The following is a 24,475-nucleotide window of genomic DNA, read 5'->3' as shown; positions in this document are numbered from 1 at the left end:
TCACTAAGACTTACAGCTGTTACTAATGAAAACGTAACTTTGGAGACAAGAAGGAATAGGCCCAAATTATACAAGATAAAAAAGCTTTGTCTTACCATGTGGCCAAGGTGAGCCCTGAGGTTGCCCAAAAGATTTCCCTTTTGGGATATAACTTGGTTTGGATATATATCTGACTTTTCCAGGTCGATTTACTGGAAAGTTGTGACCATATTGGGTCTCTCTAAAGTAGAAATTACATTATTATTATTATTATATTCCTAGAATCTCATATTAGTGATAAAACTGTATTTCAAAAAGCTCAGATTCTGCCTCAGATGAATACACTCACTTATTCTGTACCTCAGTCACATATTTAGTATATAATAACTCTCAACAAATTATTCTTCATATCTCAAACTTCATGTGTATTTTTCAAAGAAACTATTTTTGTTCTCCATCTATTTCAAATTATATATGTACTGCCCTGGCCGGGTGACTCAGTTGGTTAGCCTCATCCTGTACACCAAAAGGTAGCAGGTTCAATGCCCAGTCAAGGGGCGTGAAGGATGCAACTGGTCAATGTTTCTCTCTCCCCCCCTCAAATCAATTTTAAAAATTCTCTAGTTATTGTGTATTTAAGACCCTACTTTGTTCTAGAAAAGATTCAAAGGGCATCTGGGCCCGGCCATCGTGGCTCAGTGGTTGAGCGTCGACCTATGAACCAGGAGGTCACAGTTGAATTTCCGGTCTCCATCCCGTACAGAGGGCAACCGATCAGTGATTCTCTCTCATCATTGATGTTTTTCTCTCTCTCCCTTCCTCTATGAAATCAATAAAAATATATTTCAAAAAAGCAACACAAAAGAAAGCAAAGGGCATCTGGTATTTTGAGTACATCCTAGGGACCAGACTGCATCTAGGTCTGTGTTGGGTACATCTCCTGTAGCCTCTTAAGTTATGTGATTATAATCTTTATTTTGTCAAAAGGTAGTCATATTTAACAACACTGTATTGCCAATTGTTGTTCATCATATAAATCACCAACAAGTATAGTTTTGTATTTGTTTGCCATGTGTAAGAACCTACACTTGAGTACTTTTCTTTAGCTTTAGCATTCCCTGTTTAATTCCTGCCTAACGAACTCATGTCCAAACCTACTGCAGGTCATTAACTTAGGAAGAATTATGTAACTATCTACAAGTGAATCAGCAACCCCGGGACAGGCAGGAGGAGGTGGCAGAGGGAGGAGTGGCAAGCTGGTGGGACTGTTTCTGCAAGAGTGGAGCCTAGTGGAGAGCAATTAGGACGCAAGTTACAGGAGGAAATATTAACAAAAACGACAGGGAAGAAGAAGGGATTGAACGGACATCAAAATTGCATTAGGTAAGGTGTCTTAGAGATTTAATGCCACTGTCTTCTTCCTTGGTAATTGTATGCACTTATAAAGAAATCATAATTAGGAGCCATTTTTCTCTTTACTTTATCATAATTCTGAGCAGGGTAGATGCAAACACAGTGAACCTGGGTCACAAAAGCACTTCATTTCTTAGCACGCCTGACATTGTCTTGCCAAAGGACATAACCCTTATCTTACCTTCTTGGAGAAAGGGAGCTTTGCAGCCTGCAAGTGTGAGCAGTCCTGGGCTTGCTGGGCGATGGCTTCTGTGCTGGTACCTGTACCGACTCAGACAGCAGTTCATTCATCAGACTGTACGCTTGTGAAATTCGACGACTGTAGTGGTCACAGAGTAGCAATCTTTAGAGAAAGAATTAAACAACATTTAATAAGTCACTTTCAGTTCATATTTCTAGAAGGAACACAGTGTTTGAAGACCACTTAGCATGTGTTTTTTTCAATGCTTTTCAAATGCACTTCAAATATAATATTCAAGTTCATATGTCTGAAGACCATTACACAATATTAAAGGTGCCTATATCTGTGGCCTTTGAGGTAGTTTCAAAATGCATCCACATTATCTGAATTGGGAGAGTGGAATCCAGAAATAAACTCATAAAAATTGAATGGAGGAAATAATATTTGAAAACAAATTCCTAACTTGGCTAGTGGAGTCTAATTATTTTCCTTGCAGCACATCCCATAGTTGACAAAAAAGGGACTACTGTGGAAACCGGAATTCCTTAGGCTTTTTTTTTTTTTTTTTAGGGGAGAGTGCGAATGTAATTCCCCACTACCACAAATTATGCAGTCGAGTTTCCCAGATTTGGGGAAATCGCAGGGGTCAGCACATCCAGAGTGCAATGGACAAGCCTCACCCTGGGAAAACCACCTTCATGATCTTGGTATCTCCCGCACCAGGTCAGTGTCCACAGGCATTTTCTATGCCTGAGGTGAGCAAGCCAGAGGGGGTACTACCACTCACCTGTCCTTTTCATGCTTCATCTTTTGACTCAGCCTGATTTCCCTTGAAGTCATGTAAAACTGTGTAAGAAATAATCCAGTTAGCTCACTACTGTACAGTACCAGCAATTAAACCATTATGATCCATGGAAAACATGAAAATTCCACTAATCAATTTTAACAGGAGGTTAAAACATAATTTTATCATTTAGGAAATAGTGCAAAATACTGTCAATTTCATGAAGCTCCTGACCCCAGCACAAAACATGAAAATGTTAAAGCATCATGTAATTAAATAAAATCCAATTTAATGAGTGGAATGCAAAATCTATTTTAGTATCTAAATTAATATGTTTTCTAGAAAAGAGATCCTTATCAGCTGCATTTAAAAGGGAAAATAAGAACCTATTAAGGATGGAGACACCTCTACTTCGTACTCAATCTGGTGATTAATCTCACCAACAGCTTGGTTGATAAAGCAGAAATGAACCAAACTTCTGAAACCATCATTTTGATGTTTCAAAATGGTCACCAGAAACTTATTGCAGTGAATTCATTGTGACTGTAAACTCTTCAAAACTTAGGCACCAAGAGGCAAACTAGCAAACGTCACTATATACATCTTAATGTTCGGTAATAAGGCTACGTTGAGTTGCTGATGAGGTTAAGTCTTTTCATACAAATTTTAAGTATAAAAAGGTGTGCACAGAAGTGAATTCACTTTCTCAAGATCCTATATAGTAGTCAGTAACAAATTATGATGTTTTTAATTACATTAACCCCTCACTATTCCCATACCTTTACCCAAATAGAAGCTACAAATAAATGAGGTCCGAGATCTTGAAGGACACGTCACAAAGTTTATAAACCAGAGTCTATTTATTCTTAATTTGGACCCAACTCTAACCCTCTTGGGTATTTGTTTGGCTGGCAGGGAGGGTGATATCAGACCCCCCGACCCCTGACCCATGGGGTGGAGAAAACACACAGATATCCACGTGCACTTTAAGATTCTGGTTATGTACCTCAGCAGCCCTGAAGGTCATCCCCATGTTCTCAGAGCTCCTGACAAAATGTTACATTGACATCAGCATGCTCTCTGCAGACACAGGTAAGTAAACTACCTTTACGCTGCTAAGTAAACACTTTAAATACTAGTTCACCTACTTCTGCACCATTTGGTGCTTAAATGTGACGATCTTATCATTTATGGAATGATGCTAAAAAGAATGAAGTACTTATTTTATTTTATTTCATGTTAGAAAGTAAAAGATGAACTGTAATCGAGATGAACCTGACTGAGACGTTCCCAGCACTGGGGTGACTTCGAGAACACTGCTGTGTCACCTTTAGAAGCACCTCCGACCCAGCAGGCTCAGTGAGCACAGTGACAGTCTGAGGGACAGGTGGCACACACAGTGCCCTTGTTCTGTTGGTACATGACTGGACCATACTTTTTAAAGTGTTCTGTAGGGAAGGTACGGATAGAAACAGATTTTAAATGGCTCCCCCACACACATGTATTCAGCTGCAACAGACTCAGTGAAAATAGGGGAACTACTCCGACCGTCACGGGAGTAGTTCAAGTTCCTCAAGCTCCTCATTTGTGTAAAATGCTAGAGCCATGGTTAGCCTGCGGGAGAAAAAGTACTTAAGATGATAATTCAATGGAACATAGGTTGTGCAATACTCTGCTACCTTTTGTTAAGGTAATTTCCTAACTTCAGTAAAATGCTGACTTTTCTGTCAAATTAAAAATGCATTTAAATTATGTTCACCCTTTTCTTAAATTTAGCCAGGAAAAAACCACAGACATCCTGTGATGTCCCTGTGTCCCTGACCCTGCAGACTCACCGCATTGCTCCTGGGGCAGAAGGGGTCGTGCTCCTGCCCCCTCCTCTCCGCCAGCTCCTGTAAGTACTCCGCCATTCTCTCTCTGCGCTTTCTTCTCATCCAGACTTGAATCTCTCTTCTCTCCTTGGCAGTTCTTCCAGGTCGGCTACCGGAAGATTGCTGAATCCTGAGGAATGTAACAGGCAGAGTATTGCTTGACTTTAAATGTGTGATGGACATAAGCAGTACCACAACTACATACTGTTTATTTGTTAAGATTCTGTCCCATCTCAAAAAGTAGTATACAATTATAACCCCTGGTCAACTTGCTCCAACCTGTCCCCTGGAACCCTTGGAAATGACCTTGGGAAGGTCACCAGTGGCCTCTCCAGTCTTCATCCCACTGGACTTCTCTTTAACAGTTGATACAATTTAACTTTTCCTTTCTGCTTTGAACTCTCTCTTCCCTGATCCTTTCTAACTCAAAACTCTATGCAGCACCTTACACTGGCCCCTTCTTCTGTGCTCACCACTCGATACTAATGTCTTCCAAGGGGCTACTTTGGACTTCTTAGTCTGTAATCTGTTTCTGGATTATCTCAGTCATTTCCAAAACCTTCCTACAGGCCTAACTTCTACACTGCTGCCCGCTGGATCCAGCCTCCCGAGGGCGACCTCCCTTCCTTCCCTCCAAGCCACAGGAGGGGCCAGCACTGTACTGTGCTCCGATGCCTCTCCAACTTCCGGTTTCCCCCTCACATGCATTTCTCCCGGTAAACCTCGTGGACAGCTAGTCCCACGAGGCTTCTGCTTCTCAGAGGATAAGAACTGACTCGAGTAGTACTGAGAGTCCAAGAAAGCAAACTCGGCACCCAGGGTGCAAAGAGGGCACCACCCTAGGAAGGTGGGTCACGGATATAAAGGATGTGTTTTACATGAATGCATGCTGTCCTCCTGGGAGTCTGGGCTCGGTATGCACATTTCCTTAGCAAGACAGAAAATGAATACAGTTCTAGGTGTAAGGTGCCAGGAGAACATTCAGTTGGTAATGTTCATCGGTACTTAGTTTTAGGTCCTCCTAGAAGCAGATGCCAAAATGTTTATGGTTCAAGAATATTCAAAATTAGCCGTATTTCATTGAAATGTCTTCAAAGCTTAAAATAGATTTTTTTCTTTATCACGAAACATTTTCTGATGTTTACGTATCACTCCTCCCCTCCCCAATAAAACCTGTGGGCACTGGGTCTCTGGAAAGGCCTCCCCGGGACACAGCAGTTCATACATGTTGTCACAAGCTACCGCTGGAGGCAGTGTGTCCTGTGTGCGGGAGCCTGTGCCTGGTTTCCCTTGGAATTTCTCCATGTACCTATTCCCTTTGCTGATTTGGCTTAGTATCCTTTTGCTACAGTGAGTACAGTTGTGCGCGTGACTGATTGAATTCCGAGTCCTCCCGGTGAGTCAGTGAACCTGGGCTGATCCTGGTGACCCTTTCACCGGGGTCGGAGCCACACCGACACTGAAGTCTGACCGCTCTCTCTACCTGCCATAGTCCCTCACAGAGGTTCCTCCAAATAAATCTCTTATCATCTAAATCTCATTTTGGCATCTGCTTCTGGGAGGACCTAAAACTAAGTACCAATGAACATTACCAACTGAATGTTCTCCTGGCACCTTCTACCCAACACCACAGAAATCATCCTCAACTCTGTCATCCAAGTAGAGAGTCATCCTCACTTCCTCCTGACAGTCGCCAGGTTTACTCGCGCTTGGGGCCCTGCACTTCCCATCTGAGCCATCTCACTACTAAGTCAGACCTCTGATTGGCTCCCATTTCTGGTTTAAAGCCCTTTGCTGACCGCCCCCTACTGCTTGCAGATGGACTAACTAGGAGAAATAGGATTAAATGTGTGTTGTACTCAGTGCTGAGGGTTTGGGAAAATGCATACGATGCAGATGTACCCTGTAAGTGAAAGTAACCAGTCTGTGTTCTGGGGAGGGGAGGAGCAAAACAAACATCACAAAATGTGTTCATGATAAAGAAAAAGACCTATTGTAAGCTTTGAATTTGTTTCAGTAAAATGTGGCTAATTTTGAATATTCTTGAACCATGAACATTTTAAATGGTTAGAAATTAATTATTAACAGAAGTATTCAGGGTTACCTAGAGATGCTCCTGGCTTGTTGTTCTGTCAAGCCCAGCTCTTTGCTGGAAACTCCATCTTTGGTGATAAGGTCATCAATAATGTCTGCAATGTCAGTCAGCCCAGTCATCTGGAGAGGATCTGCTGAAACGCTTCATTTGCAAATGCAATTTGAGAAAAGTAGGTCAGTAACTACCACTTACTACATCAATAAGAACATGTAAAACTATGCCCTCTGAGAGCATAAATGTACACAAAAATGATAAACATTAATACTGTTCCTTGCATTCTTTAATCCAGTAATCCTCAGTGGAAAAGCCTGATCATCAATAATTGATCAATATGTGCTCTTACAAAAGCAACATGAGGCCCAGGAGACAAGTTCTCCCTGTCCTGCCTGGAGAAACTTAATACATATACAGTAAAAGAAAATGTAGCCAATGCAGCTTATGGTATCCTTACTGCCTGGGCTAACACAGTGAGGGGTGTGACAGTCCTCAGGTTTTTTAAAACATCTCATTCCCAATGGGAATTAATTATGTTCCTTTAATCCACAAAAGAATGTAGTGTAGACGTTCACATAAATATGAACGCAATTGCCAGAAAGTATATACCCAACTTTAAGTAAAATTGTAGATTAATTCTTAAGATATTTACCTCTCAAATAACTCATCATGGTTATTCACACCTTAAAAAAAAAAGACATTATTTCAAAAAATGTTCAGGTCAGTTAATTTTCTACTTTCAATTATTAACCTGACTTAGGAATTATATAAACAGAAATTAAAATATTTTTAAACCTCCAAATTGGTTTAAAGCAGCGGTTCTCAACCTGTGGGTCGCAACCCCTTTGGGGGTCGAACAACCCTTTCACAGGGGTCGCCTAAATACATCCTGCATATCAGATATTTACATTACGATTCATAACAGTAGCAAAATTACAGTTATGAAGTAGCAACAAAAATAATTTTATGGTTGGGGGTCACCACAACATGAGGAACTATTAAAGGGTCGCGGCATTAGGAAGGTTGAGAACCACTGGTTTAAAGGTGTATATGTGTGTAGTGTATTTATCCTCCTCTTGAATACGCTATTTGGTAGGAAATGTCCACATTTTTAGATTACTACTTCTGTGCCCAGAATACTCTGAATAATAAACTTTAGGAAGTACAATCTTTGCTTAGTACAGTTTAGAATACTGGAGTGCAATTTATTAAAACAATCTCAAAACACAAACCTGCATGGTCTAAAAGTAATACATTTGGGAAAAGATCTAATTTAAATCCAAGAAGCCTTTACCAAGAGAAAAAAAATTACAAGATTTAATGACAGCTGATCTATAGCCTTTCTTTTATTTAAATGACAGCAGTGCCATTTAAAAACAGCAATTTTTGCTGCTTACATTATTTTAACAATGGTAATAAAATATACTGTACACATTCAGTGAAATCATTGACCATCGATGTCTAGGTTAAAAAAAAACAGTTCAAATCCACTGTCAATGGTAAACCATTGCACTTAGTAGGACCTTTCATTCACGTGCTAGAGCAGCCGTGGGCAAACTACGGCCCGCGGGCCAGATCCGACCAGTTTGAAATGAATAAAACTAAAAAAAAAAAAAAAAAAGACCGTACTCTTTTATGTAATGATGTTTACTCTGAATTTATATTAGTTCACACAAACACTCCATCCATGCTTTTGTTCCGGCCCTCCGGTCCAGTTTAAGAACCCATTGTGGCCCTCGAGTCAAAAAGTTTGCTCACCCCTGTGCTAGAAGGATCTGTTAGGACTAAAGAAGATCATTTCATCCAGCTGCAAATGAAACAGAACGAAGGGGGCACTAAAGTTTTCTACGTCTCAATGTCCTTAGCTGTGAAGTGCGGACATTGACGTTACCGGCCTCGCAGCCAGGGGGCCCGGGCGATGCCATGGCACATGGCTCGGGCGCGATAAGTCACAGCCACTATTTTGTTTACAAATTAAAATGCAGGTTCGCATAATTGGCAGTGATTGAATTTCTCAATTAAAAAAAAAAATCAAATATTTTAGTAATTCCAGTTGTAGATTTCACACTAATGAGCTACACAGAGATATAATGCTTGCTTGCAGTGTATCTTATGAAGGTAATAAGACAGAGTTCATGTGAACGGTGCAATTTTTTAACTTCCCTTCCCCCAAAATTTGTAAGTATTGTAAAATGGCTTCACAAATCCTTCCTAACTTTATTCCCAGTAAATACTCCTCAGTAACAATAATATATTGTTACATCCTTCAGTATATTGGAAAATAAGAGTGTAAATTAATAAAGTGGAGAACAATACCAGGAAAACTCGTGTTCTGGTCACTGGAGAGGCTGAGAGCTGAATCGGCAGAAGGAAACACACACGTTTTCCGACGAGAATGAGTTTCTGTTACTGAAAATTCATCTTCAAAAGTCTGTTCTTTGTCACTTTGATCTTCCTTATTCATATGAGTCAGGAAATGCACTAATCCAGAGTCTATATTACAATTAAAATAGTAGAGGGGAAATCACAGGTAAAAGACAGTGCGCAGCAGACACTTCCACATGGCAACAGCTACATCAGAAGTTTGCAACATATTCTGATAGCTTTTTACTGTTTAATGAAATGGTATGATATTTAAAATTTATACTCTCCAATAGCAAAAAAAAATCTGTTAAATTTCTTATCAACTTCAGAAAACATAGCAGACTGAGCTAAAGTGGACAGGTGCCTGCCCACCATAAAAACACAAAAGAAATGCTAACTTAAAAAAACTGATTAATACACAACAAAACCCTGTAAATAAAACAATCCCCTGGTGCCAGAAAAGGAATGGAATTCAAAGCTGGGAGTAACTGGACAGCGACACTGGCGGAGCCCACAGAGGACCCGGGGAGGCTCTGCAGGCTGCGGGGGGAGGGGGACCAGGCCGCTTAGTGCAGCCTGGAACTGAAGGACAGCAGCTCTGTCCTCAAGGTGGGTGTGGGGAAGCCTGCCCCGGACAAGCAGCGAAGACGTTTCTGCCGCCGGGAGAGTGGACGGAAGGAAGATGAAAGTCAGCTCTGAGAAAGCAAACCCCTGTCTTGCCACGAACAGGCGTGGGGTCTGAATTTACACCATCAATGTAGCACAGCAACTCCAAGCCAAGAGGTGTTCACAGAAATCCGTCCTAAAATTTTCTACTTCAGTGACAGCAAATGCAAACCACTCCCAGACAAGCATGCACACTCAGCAGAACCCCCCAAAGATGAGACATGACAAGTCGCACAGAGAAAGACACAGCCATGGAAGAGCCGTGTCTCCGTGCACGACGGAGAACATGCCTGCATGAAAGGAAGCAATCTGAAAGGGCTTGTACGCTACTAGCCAGGAAACAGATAGAAGAAGACACAGAAACCACAATGAAAGAAGAGGCCAGTATATCCAAAGAGCAAATAGATTTGAAAAAGAAACAGAACTTCTAGACATAACAACGTAGGCACCAAAATTAAATGCCTACAGCAAAGATGCCATGGCAGAAGAGAGAACCTTAGGCTAAAAGGTGGGTCGGAGGGCACCAAGCACATCGCTGAGAGAGAAACGGTGGCAACTGAGAAGTGGCTAAGAGGGAACAGAATGAGAAGGTCCGACGTACCATAGAGAATAAGTAAAAAGAAATATGCACCTAGAAACAGTATCAAAAATGCCAGAAGAGGGGACAGCATTGGTTTCTCAGAGAAAAGGGGCTGCCGTGGGAGCCAATCACATTTCCACACCAGTGACCCCAATCTAGGAACTGGGCTGATGGCTTCAGCTCAGTGAAAACGATCCGTATCTGACATTCCAAAGGCAATGCTTATTCTTTCAAAGCAAGGCTCTGGGCAACCCCCACCCCAGCCAGCTCCCCACAAACCTTCTTTGGAAATGGCAATGGGTTTTGAAGCCAGTGTTTTTTCAGATTCAGGGCCAGACGACAATTCAATGTCATCCACAGAGTCAACCTGTAGAAAAATCACACCACAAAATAGCTGTTATAAATTTTATAGTGCGCTAATTTCAAAATATTGTAAATAATTTTATGTAGGTTTTAAGCATTTGCATTAATGCAACAAATGAAAGAAATGGGAAGTTTTACTTACTTGTGGTGTAACTGCTTTCACTTTTTAAGAGGCTCGGGAAAATAGCATCATGTCATATAATTTAGACTAGGGAGCAATGTCAACTACCATCCAGACAAAACCTTTTATTCTAAAGATGAGAGACCGAGGCCCAGAGACACTCAGTGACGTTCTCAGAGGCAGACATGGACTTGAACCGGGTCTTCAAGGCTCCCAGTCAGTGCTGGGCCACAGTAGCCTCTGCCTCCTCCAGGCCTACAAGCTGCTTTCTTCCCTAAAAGGGGCAAGTCAGCAGCTCTGCATTTGTATGTGCTTTCTAACAGGAAGAGAACATCTGAAACCGAAATGCCAAATCTGCCATTTAAATCAATACTATGGGAAATAGCATCATTGCCTAATAATACATTGTCTTACCTCATATATTTTTAGTGCAGTTTCTCATATGTTTAATCCTAACTTTTTAATGTGTGTTCAATAGCTGGATTGAAGAAATACTGTAAACCTGATAAGTACATCTTTAACCTGTCAGCATGCTGGCGGCCTGGAGCGCTTGTTGGTACGTCAGGGATGGAATTCTTATCCTGCAGACCAATCTGCATTTCCCAATATAAGACTCCAACACATTCCAAATATCTTCACTATTTACTCTTTTATCTGTATTTTACATAAATCTTACTTCCTAAAAAAGGACAGGATATTTGTGCAAAATAATTAAATGTTGGAGACTTCCTTTGTAGTTGTCTATCATGATATGCCCATATACATAAACATTAATCTTTTTATTATGAATACTTTTTAAAGAAATAGAAAACTTGTAAGGACTACTAATCCATTGTATAAAATATTTAAAAGAAACTGAGAATTTCAAATAGAAGGACAGTATTTATAAAGTTATAAAAATCTTGAAGAAAATGATAATTAGGAGCAGGTTGTTTCAAAGCACATTCTGGTTTTACAATTTATTTATATTTTTTCCTGGGAGAAGCTAAAGTTCCCTCCTTAAAAGCTTAAGGCAGTGGTTCTCAACTGCAGGCAGCTGACAGCGAGTGCTGAGACCAGGGATGCTACCAGCAAGCCTCCGATGGGGCAGCCTCCCCAACACACACAGTTATCTGCCCACTCTTCTGAAAAATTAAGTGTTTATAAAATGACATTACACTACAAATCTGGTAACTTGGTAATAAACAAAATAAATAAAGACGATCTACCTCCTTGCAGTGCTGGTCCACCACCAGGCCCACCATCCGGTGCTCGTGCTCGGGGAAGTCCTGCTCGATGCGGTCAGCAATGCTCTGTATCGCCAGCAGCTGTGCGTCAATTTTCCGGAGCTGAGAGCTGAGGCGCTGCAGCCGGGGATGGGGGTGCGGGCTGGGCGCGGGGCCAGGAGCGGAGGCGCCCTGCAGCAGCTCCTGCAGCAGGTAATCCCGCAGCCCGCCCCCTTCTGCAGCATCCAGCTGTGAGCTCTCTTCTTTGAATTGGAAAGCTGGCTTCGGCACGTCTGAATATTAATAAGGGTAATAAGAGAGCTGATTACAATTCAGGGAGAGGTAGATGCTGATGATCGGACCTTTTGGAAGATCTCAATTTAAGTGAACATACATCCCATTCCAAATCAGGTTTAATTACAGACTTAGAAATGCCACTTGTCTCTGTTGTGAGATAAGAATGTGATGTGAAAGTGTTACTGTGACCACAAACTTCTACATACAAGGCAGTCTGAACGTAAATTTTTAAAAAAATTTTTTTATTGATTTCAGAGAGGAAGGGAGAGGGCTTGTGCCCTAACCAGGGATCGAACCGTGACCTCCCCGTTCCTAGGTCAATGCTCAACCAGTGAACACCACCAGCCAGGCTTGAATGTTACTTTTATCCTCTGCTACAAAAATATAATAAAAAAAGCAACTTTTCAACTCTCCTTGAAAACCAACAATATCACACAGGAAAAGCTAGACCCAACGCTGGCCATTCCTGACTCTGAGGATATCTCTGGCAGTCAACCTGCCCGACCTACCTAACTTGGAAGGCTTGTGAAGATCAAGCTATGGGGCAAAATTATCTGAAACATGTGACTTACTAAACAAATGTAACAGGTGCTCACTGTCGTTCAGTCCCGTCTGGGGGGACCTCCCACGGGGAGAGGAAGGCACATCCCAGGGCTGGTGATATGGGTGGCGACGGGCTGCACCTCTGTTACCTTCCTCAGTGCTATACCACCTGCCCTTCCCGTTTCCCAGCAGCCGGAATGTCTCCCTTCATCACTCTTGGGAAAGAATGTGGTACATGAACTTCAAATAGAAAATACAGCAAAAAAGCCTGGCCAGTGTGGCTCAGGGGTTGAGCGTCGACCTATGAACCAAGAGGTCACAGTTCGATTCCCAGTCAGGACACAGGCCCAGGTTGGGTGCTCGATCCCAGTGTGGGGCGAGCAGGAGGCAGCTAATCAATGATTCTCTCTCAAGATTGATGTTTCTCACCCTCTCTCTGAAATCAATAAAAAGAAAATACAGCAAAAAAAAAAAAAAAAAATGGACATGCTCAAAGCCCTCATGGCCAACAGACCTCATGAAACAGCTTGCCTTTACCTGGAGAGCCTGCGAACCCCAGTGACGTGGGCAAGTCACCCAGGAGGGAACCTCGGCGTCCCATGGGCTGCAGGGCTCCCCGGCCCAGCCAGCTGCTATTGTTACCACCGGTGTCCCTACAGGAGATGCAGCTATTACTGGAAATAATGAGTAAGTTTCCACTAAAACAGGGATTTGCAGTTTGTTTTCCATTTTAAATGCCTAGGGCCCCCCCACTCCCTTTGCCCAGCCTTTTCCTCTAATGCAAATCCCTGGCAAGTCTACGGTGCGACTGCCTGCATTCTGTGTCTTTATAGTATATTATGTAAAAACCGTGATAACATGTATGTAATTTTAAAATGTCTTCCTGCCGAAACCGGTTTAGCTCAGTGGATAGAGCATTGATCTGCGGACTGAAAGGTCCCTGGTTCGATTCCGGTCAAGGGCATGTACCTGGGTTGCGGGCACATCCCCAGTAGGAGATGTGCAGGAGGCAGCTGGTCGATGTTTCTCTCTCATCGATGTTTCTAACTCTCTATCTCTCTCCCTTCCTCTCTGTAAAAAATCAATAAAATATATTATATATAAATAAATAAATAAATAAATAAAATGTCTTCCTTTAAACAGGCATTTTTAAGTTCTTCTCTTTGATAAGTATAGCCGGGTCCACTGACATTCTCGTGACCAGGCAGTCTCCCCGACAGAGCATCCCCTCAAAGGTGGGCACGGGCTTGCTCCACTGGCAGAGGCCAGCAAGCTGTCGTGTGAAATGCTGCCCAAGACATTCAGTGGTCACAGGGCGATGGTCTGGTTCCAGTTTTCAAATTTCAGAATTCAACCGATAGGAAGTGAAGGGCAACTCCGGGAGGCCCAGGGAGCCACAGGCGCCTGGCGGGATGCAGCCTCTGACCGGCGAGGGCACCCACAGACGCTCAGGGAGGCCCAATCCAGTGAATCTTGCCAGTCTCCCAGGCCGTGGCCGGGCTGGGACTGAAGCCCAGGTCTGTTCTGTCTGGATCTGAAATGCACGCTCTTTCCTGCTCCAGCCTGAAAGCCGGCAGCCTCCCACGTCCTCCTTACGCCCCATGCAGCTGGCAGCCCTGGCGGAGAGAGGCCAGAGCCTTTGGGTGCGAAATGCTGGCCTTACGTGTACTTGGCGGCTGCAGACACCCGCCCTGCCACCGTCCCACCCTGCTCCTCACAGCCCCCGAGGCCCGGGCTGACACCATGAGCAGGCAGTGCCGACTGCCCCCTGGCATCTGACAGCCCAGGAGGGGCCAGGCCTCCCACAGGTCGCTGCTGCAGGAGGTCGGGCGCATGTTTGCTCATCTGGTCCTTCACATGATGTAATGACTGGGTTTTGAAGAAATCATCTTCTTAATCTTGCAAGTATGGTACAATAATGCAACCTGATTTATGACTATAAAACTCAGTATTTTACTATGAGGTACTGTTGGCAACCGGCCTGTGTATTCCTATGTGCTATTCTAGAATTTCCTACCTTTTTAAACATGAGAATTCCTTTTAACGCCAAAAATCTCATGAAACCCCACAGGACATTTTTTGCCAACCTCATTAATTGAGAAAAGACATCTGCAGCCTCCTTGCAAAATATCCATGGCCGAGAGCCGGACCCACATTTACCCACTGTCCCCGTCTCCTGGGCAGGGGAGAGGTCGCCTTCTGGTTGGTTTTGCAATTGCCAGGGTTTAGTGCTTGTCTCCCCCAGGGCAGGGAGCGGAAGGGGCAGCTCCTGCTGTAGTCTGGGGCGCTCACCTCTGTCCTCTCTGACTGACGATGGAGGGGAGGGGACCCCCGGCTCCTCCGCTTGGGCAGCGCCTGCTCTCCAGCTTCCCCCCTCCACACAGGATGGCGACACCTCTGCAGGTGTGAGAGGTAAGTCCACCGCAGAACTGGCAGGTCCTATCAAGGAAGCAAAAGGCATAGAAGACTGATCCTACGCTTCTAAACGAGGAATTCGGAAGATTAACAGATCATTTCTGAGCACGAATATAAACATCCAAGATGCAGTGGTTCCCAGGGGAGCCAGGAGACGTAAGCAGGGTGAACAATGCTGTGGGAAAGTTACCTTGACTCTTCACCCTGCGCAGGGGAGCAGCGCTGGTCAAGGACGCGGCCATGTGATGTAACGCCGCAGAGGACGGGCCTTCCGCCTGCTGCGGGAGGATGTCCTCATCGGAAGGCTCTCTGACAGGCACTTCCTGCAGGTCGCCAGCTTCAATGTCAATCACATTTAGGTAAGTGTGTCCAACCTGAGCCAAAGCGTAACATCCAAGGGGGTTACGTTCCTTACTCTCTATGACCACTCTGCCCGCCCCCCTCCCGCCCTCCACCCTCATAAAAACGTCGCTTCTGAAGGCAAGAAGGGCTCCCAGGCGCCCACTTCAGGGAAAGCTGCAGGAAGAAGTGCTATCATCTCAGTGATAATATTTAGGGGCATAATATTTAACCTTACGCTTTTGACCTTTCCAGCAAAGCTAAACGGGTAAGACTGGCAGCCTCATTTCATCTATACAGTTGAATAGTGAGGATGACCCTATACCAGTGATGGCGAACCTTTTGAGCTCGGCGTGTCAGCATTTTGAAAAACCCTAACTTAACTCTGGTGCCGTGTCACATACAGAAATTTTTTGATATTTGCAACCATAGTAAAACAAAGACTTATATTTTTGATATTTATTTTACATATTTAAATGCCATTTAACAAAGAAAAATCGACCAAAAAAATGAGTTGGCGTGTCACCTCTGACATGCATGTCATAGGTTCGCCATCACTGCCCTATACTAAAGTTTTAGCAGAAAGCTATTATGGAAACTTCTGAACAAAACCCAAACCAAATTTCATACTGTGTCCAGTGCCAAAGGTGACAAAGGCTTCTCTGCCCTTTCGGAGGGAAGCTTGAGATTCAGAAACACATCTGGGGCCAACGGCTGAGGGACAGTCAAAGGTTCACATTCTGAAAATTAAAAAAAGAAAAATCAGGAGTATAAAAAAACTTGTAATTAATCCCAAGTCGTTAGCTTTTAAGAACAAGTTATCAACAAACAACTTAACATGTATTTGTTGAAAATCTAAGTAAAAGTTTCACAGGTATAATTTACTCTAGTGTAATTCTTAATGGAGATTGATGATTGCTTTTCTCATATGAATGATTCAAATAATAATAAATTATTTAAGTCATGTCAAGAATATATTGTATTTTCTATTTTCCATTTCAGATCATATTAAGTCATGTTTGTTTATTTAGGAGAATTTCAATAAAATCAGATTTTAGGAATTTGACCTATCACTAATTTCTTTTTTGCTTTCAACACTGTTTATCTGTTTATTTTAATAGCTTTATTGAGGAGGACCTAATTCACAGAGCCCATAGATAAATTTTACTACTTAAGATGTTTAACACCTAAATTTTATAAAGCTCATTTACCTTCTTATTCAAAAGTAAAATAAAAAAACCTGTCACAATAGGTCAGCAGACAATCTAACTCAGTGTCTCTTGTCCTAGGACTCCAATCTTATTTCCCAGCATCTATTTTTAATAGAACAGTACTTCCAAATTTCATATGCAAACCATAACTCATTGTCATATTGAGTACTGGAAACTTGGTACCAGGGCTTGAATTTATACCTTATGACCACCATAAAGCTAGAAGACAGCAAGTGAAAATACCTAAATTACCATCTGTCTCTATTAGATCCATGGATTGGTGTGAATGCTTTTTAATGGCGGGGGGGGGGGGGGGGGGGGGAGAGGATGGGGACGGGACTCCTGTTTTGACATCATGCAAATGTAATCTTTAATAGTCATGCTTTCTCAAAAAATTTTTTTAAAAAGGAAGAAATCACACCTGATGTGGAGGAGATGGCTTGTTGGTTTTTCCGACATTCAGAAACCACTTGAGAAGCAGCTTCTTTATCTTGTAGTCAATTAGGAGATTTGAGGCAAAAGGAGAAATAGCAAAAGAAAAAGGATTTCACAAACACAGGAAAAATTAAATACATAAATGCAGATTTTTAGACTATTGGGTATAAAAGATAGTAGAAAAATAGACTGACAGCTTAAGTTTTTAAAAATTAATGATAACTTCGTATTTTATTATTATTTATATCCTGGGCCTCATTACCTGGCAAATAGGCTGCAGACTTTAGACTACCCAGAAAAGAACACCCAAGCGCTATCTCATTTAAGAATGTCTTGCCAAAACCGGTTTGGCTCAGTGGATAGAGCGTCGGCCTGCGGACTGAAAGGTCCCACCGGGTTCGATTCCGGTCAAGGGCATGTACCTGGGTTGTGGGCACATCCCCAGTGGGAGATGTGCAGGAGGCAGCTGAGTGATGTTTCTCTCTCATTGATGTTTCTAACTCTCTATCTCTTTCCCTTCCTCTCTGTAAAAAATCAATAAAATATATTAAAAAAAAAAAAAAGAATGTCTCACAGATGACCAACAGTCATATGAAAAGATGCTTAAAGTCATTAATCCTCAGAGATGCAAATTAAAACCACAAAAAACTATCACATCAAGCCTGTCAGAATTGCTATCATCAATAAATTAACAAATATAGCATGCTGGTGAGGATGTGGAGAAAAGGAAGCCCTCATGCACTGCTGATGGGAATGCAGACTGGTGTAACCACTGTGGAAAACAGTATGAAGATTCCTCAAAAATTAAAAATGGAACGGCCTTAATGACCCAGCAATTCCACTTCTGGGGATATATTCAAGGAAACACGAACTACTAATTCAAAAGAATATATGCACCTCTATGTTCACTGCAGCAGTATTTACAACAGCCAAGGTCCGGAAGCACATAAGTGCCCATCAGTAGATAAGTGGATAAAAAAAAAAACCGTGTAGTACATTTAAACAATGGAATGTTATTTGGTCATAAAAAAAGAACAAAATTTTACCATTTGCAGCAGCATGAATAGACCTAGAGGGTATTATGCTAAATGAATTAAGTCATTCAGAGAAAGACAAATACCATATGATTTCACTTATATGTGGAATCTAAAGGACAATATAAACAAACTAGTAGCCTGGTGCACGAAATTCGTGCACTGGGGTTGGGGGGTGGGGGGAGAAGGGGCCCCTCAGTCTGGTCTTCACCCTCTCCAATCTGAGACCCCTCAGGGAATGTCCAACTACCTGTTTGTGCCCACACTTTTAACAGATAACAGCTCCATTGTTGTTCCTTTCTTATGCTTAAAACCATTGGAATTAGTAGGTATTCAAAGTGTGTATACATTTTGGTGGGACACCCTGTATATCTCTATTCAGTGGTGAAAGAAACCAACAGCAGATTTGGAACCCCCAGACAGGGAACTTTGCTCATTCCCCACATGTCTCCCCACTTCACTTTCCATCTTCGTGGGCAGCAGGAGAATCAATGTTTTCTCTCATTAATTCAGAAAAGCATGTCCTGTCACCCGTTGCCTGGCAGGAGTGCGCTAAGCCCCAAGCAAGCGAGGCTCAGTCAGGGCAGCCTTCACTCATGGGTGCTGGCACCAAAAGTGCACATTCCTCCTCTACAGTTGCCCCGACTATCCCACTGTTTCACTGAGAGGACGGAATTCCTCTCTGCCTCTGGGCTCTTGATCTTGAACGCTGACCGAAGGCACCTCAGAGAGAGCCGCCCGTGCCCACCAGGTGTGTCTGTCTGCACCTGCTCCTGCCTCAGCACCTGCATTAACCCCCCAGAGGTGATCTCGTAGCTGCACTGCCCTCCGTGGGAACAGGGCATCACCACTCCGCCCTCTCACTGTCATCTCACAGGCGCCCACTCTCAGCACCCAGAACACCCAGACACTCTCCAAAGGACGTGAGCGCGTCAGAGGGGATGTGTGCACATCCTGTGGGGGTGTTAGGCATGCCTGGTTGATGGAAGTGTGGTGGAGAGGCGGGGGAAACTTGTACACGCCTTGGTTTGCAACTGTTGCAGGCATGGGAGGGTGACAGTGTGCTGGGGGATGTTCGCACGCCAGGGGGGTATGTGCACACCGGAGGCCTCTGGCTTTGCAGATCCGCAAACCCCCATGGTGCGGCCAGGAGGACGTGTCTGGCCCACCACAGTTGCTGTCCCTGCGATCCTGCACCTTCTGGGCCAGGAGGCGGATCTTGCGCAGTCACTCCTGGGCGCACATGGCTGCCTCCCCGCCGTGAAGGGTCACAGATCCGAGTCCCGGGACCGTGCACAGCCTCAAGGGCTGCCCCCCGCCCGGCAGGGTCACAGATCCGTGTCTTGGTCCCGTGGACAGCCTCAAGCACTGACCCCCACCCGGCAGGGTCACAGATTCGGGTCCCAGACTGCAGACAGCCTCCTGTGCTGCCCCCCTGCCCACCAGGTCACGGATCCGGGTCCCGGGACCACGGACAGCCTCAAGCACCGCCGCCCCACCTGCAAGGACATGGATCCAGGTCCCAGACCGCAGACAGCCTCAAGCACTGCCCCTCTCATCAGGGTCACAGATCTGGGTCCTGGAACCGCGGACAGCCTCAAGCACTGCCCCCCGCCCGGCAGGGTCACGGATCTGGGTCCCGGGACAGTGGACAGCCTCAAGCACTGCCCCCCGCCCGGCAGGGTCACAGATCCGGGTCCCGGGACAGCGGACAGCCTCAAGCACTGCCCCCCGCCCGGCAGGGTCACGGATCTGGGTCCTGGGACAGTGGACAGCCTCAGGCGCTGCCCCCCGCCTGGCAGGGTCACAGATCCAAGTCCTGGACTGCAGACAGCCTCCCGCGGTGCCCCCCGTCTGGCAGGGTCACAGATCTGGGTCCTGGGACCGCGGACAGCCTCAAGCACTGCCGCCCCACCTTTGAGGACATGGATCCAGGTCCCAGACCGCAGACAGCCTCAAGCACTGCCCCTCTCATCAGGGTCACAGATCTGGGTCCTGGGACCGCGGACAGCCTCAAGCACTGCCCCCGCCTGGCAGGGTCACAGATCTGGGTCCTGGGACCACGGACAGCCTCAAGCACTGCCGCCCCACCTTCGAGGACATGGATCCAGGTCCCAGACCGCAGACAGCCTCAAGCACTGCCCCTCTCATCAGGGTCACAGATCTGGGTCCTGGGACCGCAGACAGCCTCAAGCACTGCCCCCGCCTGGCAGGGTCACAGATCCGGGTCCCAGACCGCAGACAGCCTTGCCTGCTGCTGCCTGCCTTCAGTATGCAAATTAGCCGCCATCTTGTTGCTTCAGGGTAGGGGTCCCCACTGGGGTGCCTGGCCAGTCTGGGTGAGGGGCTGAGGGCTGTTTTCAGGCTGGCAGGCGACTGAAGCTCCAAACCTCTCCTTTTTTTTCTTTTTTTTTATTCTGGCATTTATTTACCTTCTATGGCTGTCACTGGAGCTGAGAGCCAGCTTTCTCTCTGAGGCTCGGCTGCTGAAAGCAGGTTTCTGGCCTTTGTTTACCTTCTGTATTTGAAACTGTTGCGACTCCAGCTTTGAGATCCCCGCTGACTGAAACAGGTTACTGGGGTTTTATTTAGCTTCTATTTTTGTTACAATGTTTCAAACTGCAAGCTCAGAGGCCGGCAGCGCAGGCGGGGAACGTTGGAGTCCTCCGTCACTGAAGCAAGCAAGCCTCCTATTAGCTTTAAGCTACCTGGCTGCCGGCCGCCATCTTGGCTGGCAGTTAATTTGCATATCTCCCTGATTAGCCAATGGGAAGGGTAGCAGTTGTACGGCTAATTACCATGTTTCTCTTTTATTAGATAGGATAAGCAAAACAGAAATAGACTCATAGATGCAAAAAACAGCCTGGCTGTCAGAGGGAAGAGGGGTGGGAGACTGGGTGAAAAGTGAAAGGATTGAGAAGGACAGATTGGTAGTTATAGACTAGTCACGGGGAGGTGAGTCCCACAGAGGGAATCCGGTCAGTAATATTGTAATCACTATGTATGGGCCAGGTGGGGACTGGAAATGTCAGGGGGAACACTTTGTGCAGCATTTGATTGTCTAAACACTATGCTGTACACCTGAAACTAATGCAAAATATTGACTGTAAACAGTAATTGGGGGGAAAAAATTTTTAAAGGAATATCTCAAATCCGCACTAAAAAACATCTTATACATGCTCAATCTCATTCAGAAAGAAGCAAAAATGTAAAAAGTGAAATTCCATTCTTTGACCTTTCAAACTGGTAAAGATAAAAGAGCTAAACCACAGTAATGACAAAAAAAAGGATCTTATGCAAAATAACTCATTGAAGCCTTATTTTTGGAAGAAAAATACTAGAAACCACTAATGTACTTGACATTAAGGAATTACATATTTATGGCACAAATGGAAAATGTTGTCCCAGCCCATCCAATACAGCTACATGTCATTAAACAACCCTTAAACACCTGAATATCTATCCATCCAGCATTACTACATAATACACATGTTAAACCCCACTTAATTAACACTCATTTAACCCATTAATTCATGTGCAATGCACAATGATACGGAACACAGCAGATACAAATCACTTTCAACACCGCAGCAAACATGTCCCATAATGTAAGTGAATAATGAAATAATAACATGTGAAGACACTCTAACTGGAGAGTCTGCCCCCAGGGACCGGGGAAAAACAAAACACTGGAGCCACAAAGGTTAAACTCTTAGGGAGCAGAGCAATGCCCCCTGACGTGTGTGTGCCGACGGCCGGGGCGCACAGCTGTGCTCTGCATGTCTGACGGCCGGGGAGCACAGCTGTGCTCTGCATGTCTGACGGCCGGGGAGCACAGCTGTGCATGTCTGATGGCCGGGGAGCACAGCTGTGCTCTGCATGTCTGACGGCCGGGAAGCACAGCTGTGCATGTTTGATGGCCGGGGAGCACAGCTGTGCTATGCATGTCTGATGGCCGGGGAGCACAGCTGTGCTCTGCATGTCTGACGGCCGGGGAGCACAGCTGTGCTCTGCATGTCTGATGGCCAGGGCACACAGCTGTACTCTGCACGTCTAACTGTAAAATGCACAAAAGACATGGAAAGAAAAAAACACCAAAACATTCCTTCCGAATGTGCCGTCACAGTTCATTTCATCTTCCTCACAACTTGCTCTATTATTCATTCTACAATTATCATCAATTACTTGGAAACCATACCAATAAGTATTTCACAATAGTATAAAGTCAGAGGTTTGGAAAGGCCCCATGAGGTTCCATACAGTTAAGAGAAACTGCTTCCCGAATGTGCTATAAAAGAATCACTCCAAGGCCAAGGGCAGAGAACTCACGTTTACGAGGGAGTCTGTCTGTCGGGCACTACTCCTCCACCGCTGTTTCCCTCTCCCGGGGCAGAGCTGCGTCGCCCTCCCCACAGCACAGGCAACCCGGTCCCCCTAACTCACCTTTTCCAGCCACACCCCGGCCTCCTAACCTCAGGCAAGACTTGCCAGAGTTCAACATTCTGTCCATGGAGCTGGGGTGCAGCCCAAGGCATCTCTGAAAAAACATCTCTAATATGCTTTAAGTTATCACAAATTCAATTGGAAACTTGATTTTAAGTTTCAAATGTGTAAAGCATGTATCAGGGTTGGGGACAAGAACCTGGGATGGCTAACACCACATAATTTAAAATTCCTCAAAAAAGTCTACATATATTAAATGTTGCAAAATATAGGAATGTTTTAAGTTAAAGTAACGTAGCGTGTTACCTGGGTCTGTGTTTGTACTTGCATCCTGACAGTCCACAGCTTTCTTTCTCACAGAGGCCAGGAAATGCAGCCCAGCGGAGGTAGTGACGTCTTCGTGTAGCGTTTCTTAAATGTAACAACAAACATTGGAAACCACTGAGAGGAGCCAACAGATTACAGGAGCCCAGAGGCGGAGGAGCTGACGCAAGGGAGGGGGGTCTGGGGTGTCGAGATGTTACCAAAGGGGACTCTGAATGAGGTGGCATCTGACCCAGAGGCCGCTCAGTGGCATCAAAACCAAAATCGTGAGGACTCTGCACGCCCGGCCTCGGCCGGAGGCACTGTTCTGGCTGAGGAGCAGCGTGATTGTTAAGCAGGGGAGTCATATGGTCAGACCGATGTTCTGGAAAAAGCACCGGCCGGTGTGTGGAGCGTGGATCTGAGTGGGAACGCTGACAGTAATGGTGGGGACGGGCAGAGACGCCGGCGGAAGAATGACCAGGGCGGGAGACGGGCACAGCTGGGGGGGCAGGCCGACCTCAGAAGGACCTGTGTTTGGGGTTCGTTGGTAGTAACACCAACAAAGAGAGAACAAGCCAGCTGGCTGGGGCGGGGGGGCGGGGAGTGACTGTAATGCTGTGCCCGAGGCAGTTCCCACCACACGGAAAGGTGCGGCGGGAGGTGGGATCGAAGTCCACAGCCTGTTAGGGGGTTCGGGTGTAGACTGGGTTTTCCTGAGCTCACCCAGGAGTCTAGCAGAATAACAGTATCAGCTATGCTGTGTTGTAATAACAACTCGGTTCCCAGCACAGAGCTCCCCACACCCTCAGAACGTCCCGAGTGCGGGGCGCCTTTCATCACTCAGGAGCCCCCCGGTCAGACCCGAGTTTATGCCAAGGCAGCGGCTCCCGGCGGCCCCTGGAGAGCTCCAGGCCGGGACTGGCCAGAGGAACCAACCACAAGACCAGGGGGTTGGGACTTGAGCCCGCCCCGCCCCAGGGAGATGGAGTCGAGCACCAATGGCCTGTGCCTATCAGTCAGGACTACGAAATGAAACAGCGGCTACGGGCCTCTGGGGTGGTGAGCAGGGGGATGTGCTGGGCGGGTGGCGCCCCAGAGAGAGGCGGGCTCCCTGAGGAGAAGCCTTGGGGATACACACATTCGGCTGCAAGAAGAAAGCATTTCCTATCCATAAGCAAGTTCTCTTTCCTGAACCGAGGCCTTTACGTTCAAGTGCATGTGTTTTCCGTGATGAAGCTGACGCCGGCACGCTCTTCCATAACTTCCTGTTGGGCCTTAAATATCAGTGTGTTATTTGAGCTTCTAACTAATTGCATTGCTCCACTGTAGCAGTTGGCAAGCTTGCTCTGTAAAGGGCTGGCGAGTATATGCTTTGTGAACCACATGGTCCCTTTCTGCAACGCTGGGCCTGCTGCAGCGCCAAAGCCACCACAGACAACGTGCAATACGTGGACAGGGCTGCGTTTCAGGGAAACCGATTCCAGAAACAGGTGTGGTCTGCACCTGGCCTGGGGCCCTAGTCCCGTGGTCGGCAAACTGCGGCTCACGAGCCACATGCGGCTCTTTGGCCCCTTGAGTGTGGCTCTTCCTAAGCCTTAGGAGTACCCTAATTAAGTTAATAACAATGAACCAACCTATATAGTTTAAGTTTAAAAAATTTGGCTCTCAAAAGAAATTTCAATCGTACTGTTGATATTTGGCTCTGTTGACTAATGCGTTTGTGGACCACTGCCCTAGTCTGTCAGGAGTGCTCTATTGGATAACACACACACACACACACACACACACACACACACACACACACCACCGTGTCAGATCACGTGGGAAGAATTTAGC

The 24,475-nt window shown here is 45.4% G+C and overlaps 1 protein-coding gene and 1 non-coding gene across 2 annotated transcripts in view; both read right to left on the bottom strand.

Annotated features, from left to right (window-relative positions):
* Positions 1 to 24,475, bottom strand: part of CPLANE1 (ciliogenesis and planar polarity effector complex subunit 1) — a 76,545-nt gene that overhangs the window by 3,843 nt on the left and 48,227 nt on the right. Inside the window, exons 36-49 of the mRNA XM_070411816.1 lie at positions 22,640 to 22,744; positions 16,843 to 16,911; positions 15,841 to 15,950; positions 15,062 to 15,245; positions 14,749 to 14,895; positions 11,620 to 11,909; positions 10,207 to 10,294; positions 8,634 to 8,810; positions 6,970 to 7,000; positions 6,333 to 6,464; positions 4,193 to 4,358; positions 2,361 to 2,419; positions 1,574 to 1,735; positions 96 to 220 (exon numbers count right to left, since the gene is read on the bottom strand). Coding sequence (XP_070267917.1) covers positions 96 to 220; positions 1,574 to 1,735; positions 2,361 to 2,419; positions 4,193 to 4,358; positions 6,333 to 6,464; positions 6,970 to 7,000; positions 8,634 to 8,810; positions 10,207 to 10,294; positions 11,620 to 11,909; positions 14,749 to 14,895; positions 15,062 to 15,245; positions 15,841 to 15,950; positions 16,843 to 16,911; positions 22,640 to 22,744 — 1,845 coding nt within the window. The remainder of the gene's footprint in view (positions 1 to 95; positions 221 to 1,573; positions 1,736 to 2,360; positions 2,420 to 4,192; positions 4,359 to 6,332; positions 6,465 to 6,969; positions 7,001 to 8,633; positions 8,811 to 10,206; positions 10,295 to 11,619; positions 11,910 to 14,748; positions 14,896 to 15,061; positions 15,246 to 15,840; positions 15,951 to 16,842; positions 16,912 to 22,639; positions 22,745 to 24,475) is intronic.
* Positions 2,141 to 2,304, bottom strand: LOC139009595 (U1 spliceosomal RNA). The gene has a single exon (XR_011471332.1). It is a non-coding gene; the product is annotated as a U1 spliceosomal RNA (small nuclear RNA).

The sequence above is a fragment of the Myotis yumanensis genome, unplaced genomic scaffold (genome assembly GCF_028538775.1).
Source record: "Myotis yumanensis isolate MYYU_CA2020_CCGP unplaced genomic scaffold, mMyoYum1.0.hap1 SCAF_4, whole genome shotgun sequence".
NCBI classification, from domain to species: domain Eukaryota; kingdom Metazoa; phylum Chordata; class Mammalia; order Chiroptera; family Vespertilionidae; genus Myotis; species Myotis yumanensis.
The sequence above is the reverse complement of the archived record's forward strand: the minus strand, read 5'-3'. Positions and strand labels throughout refer to the sequence as shown.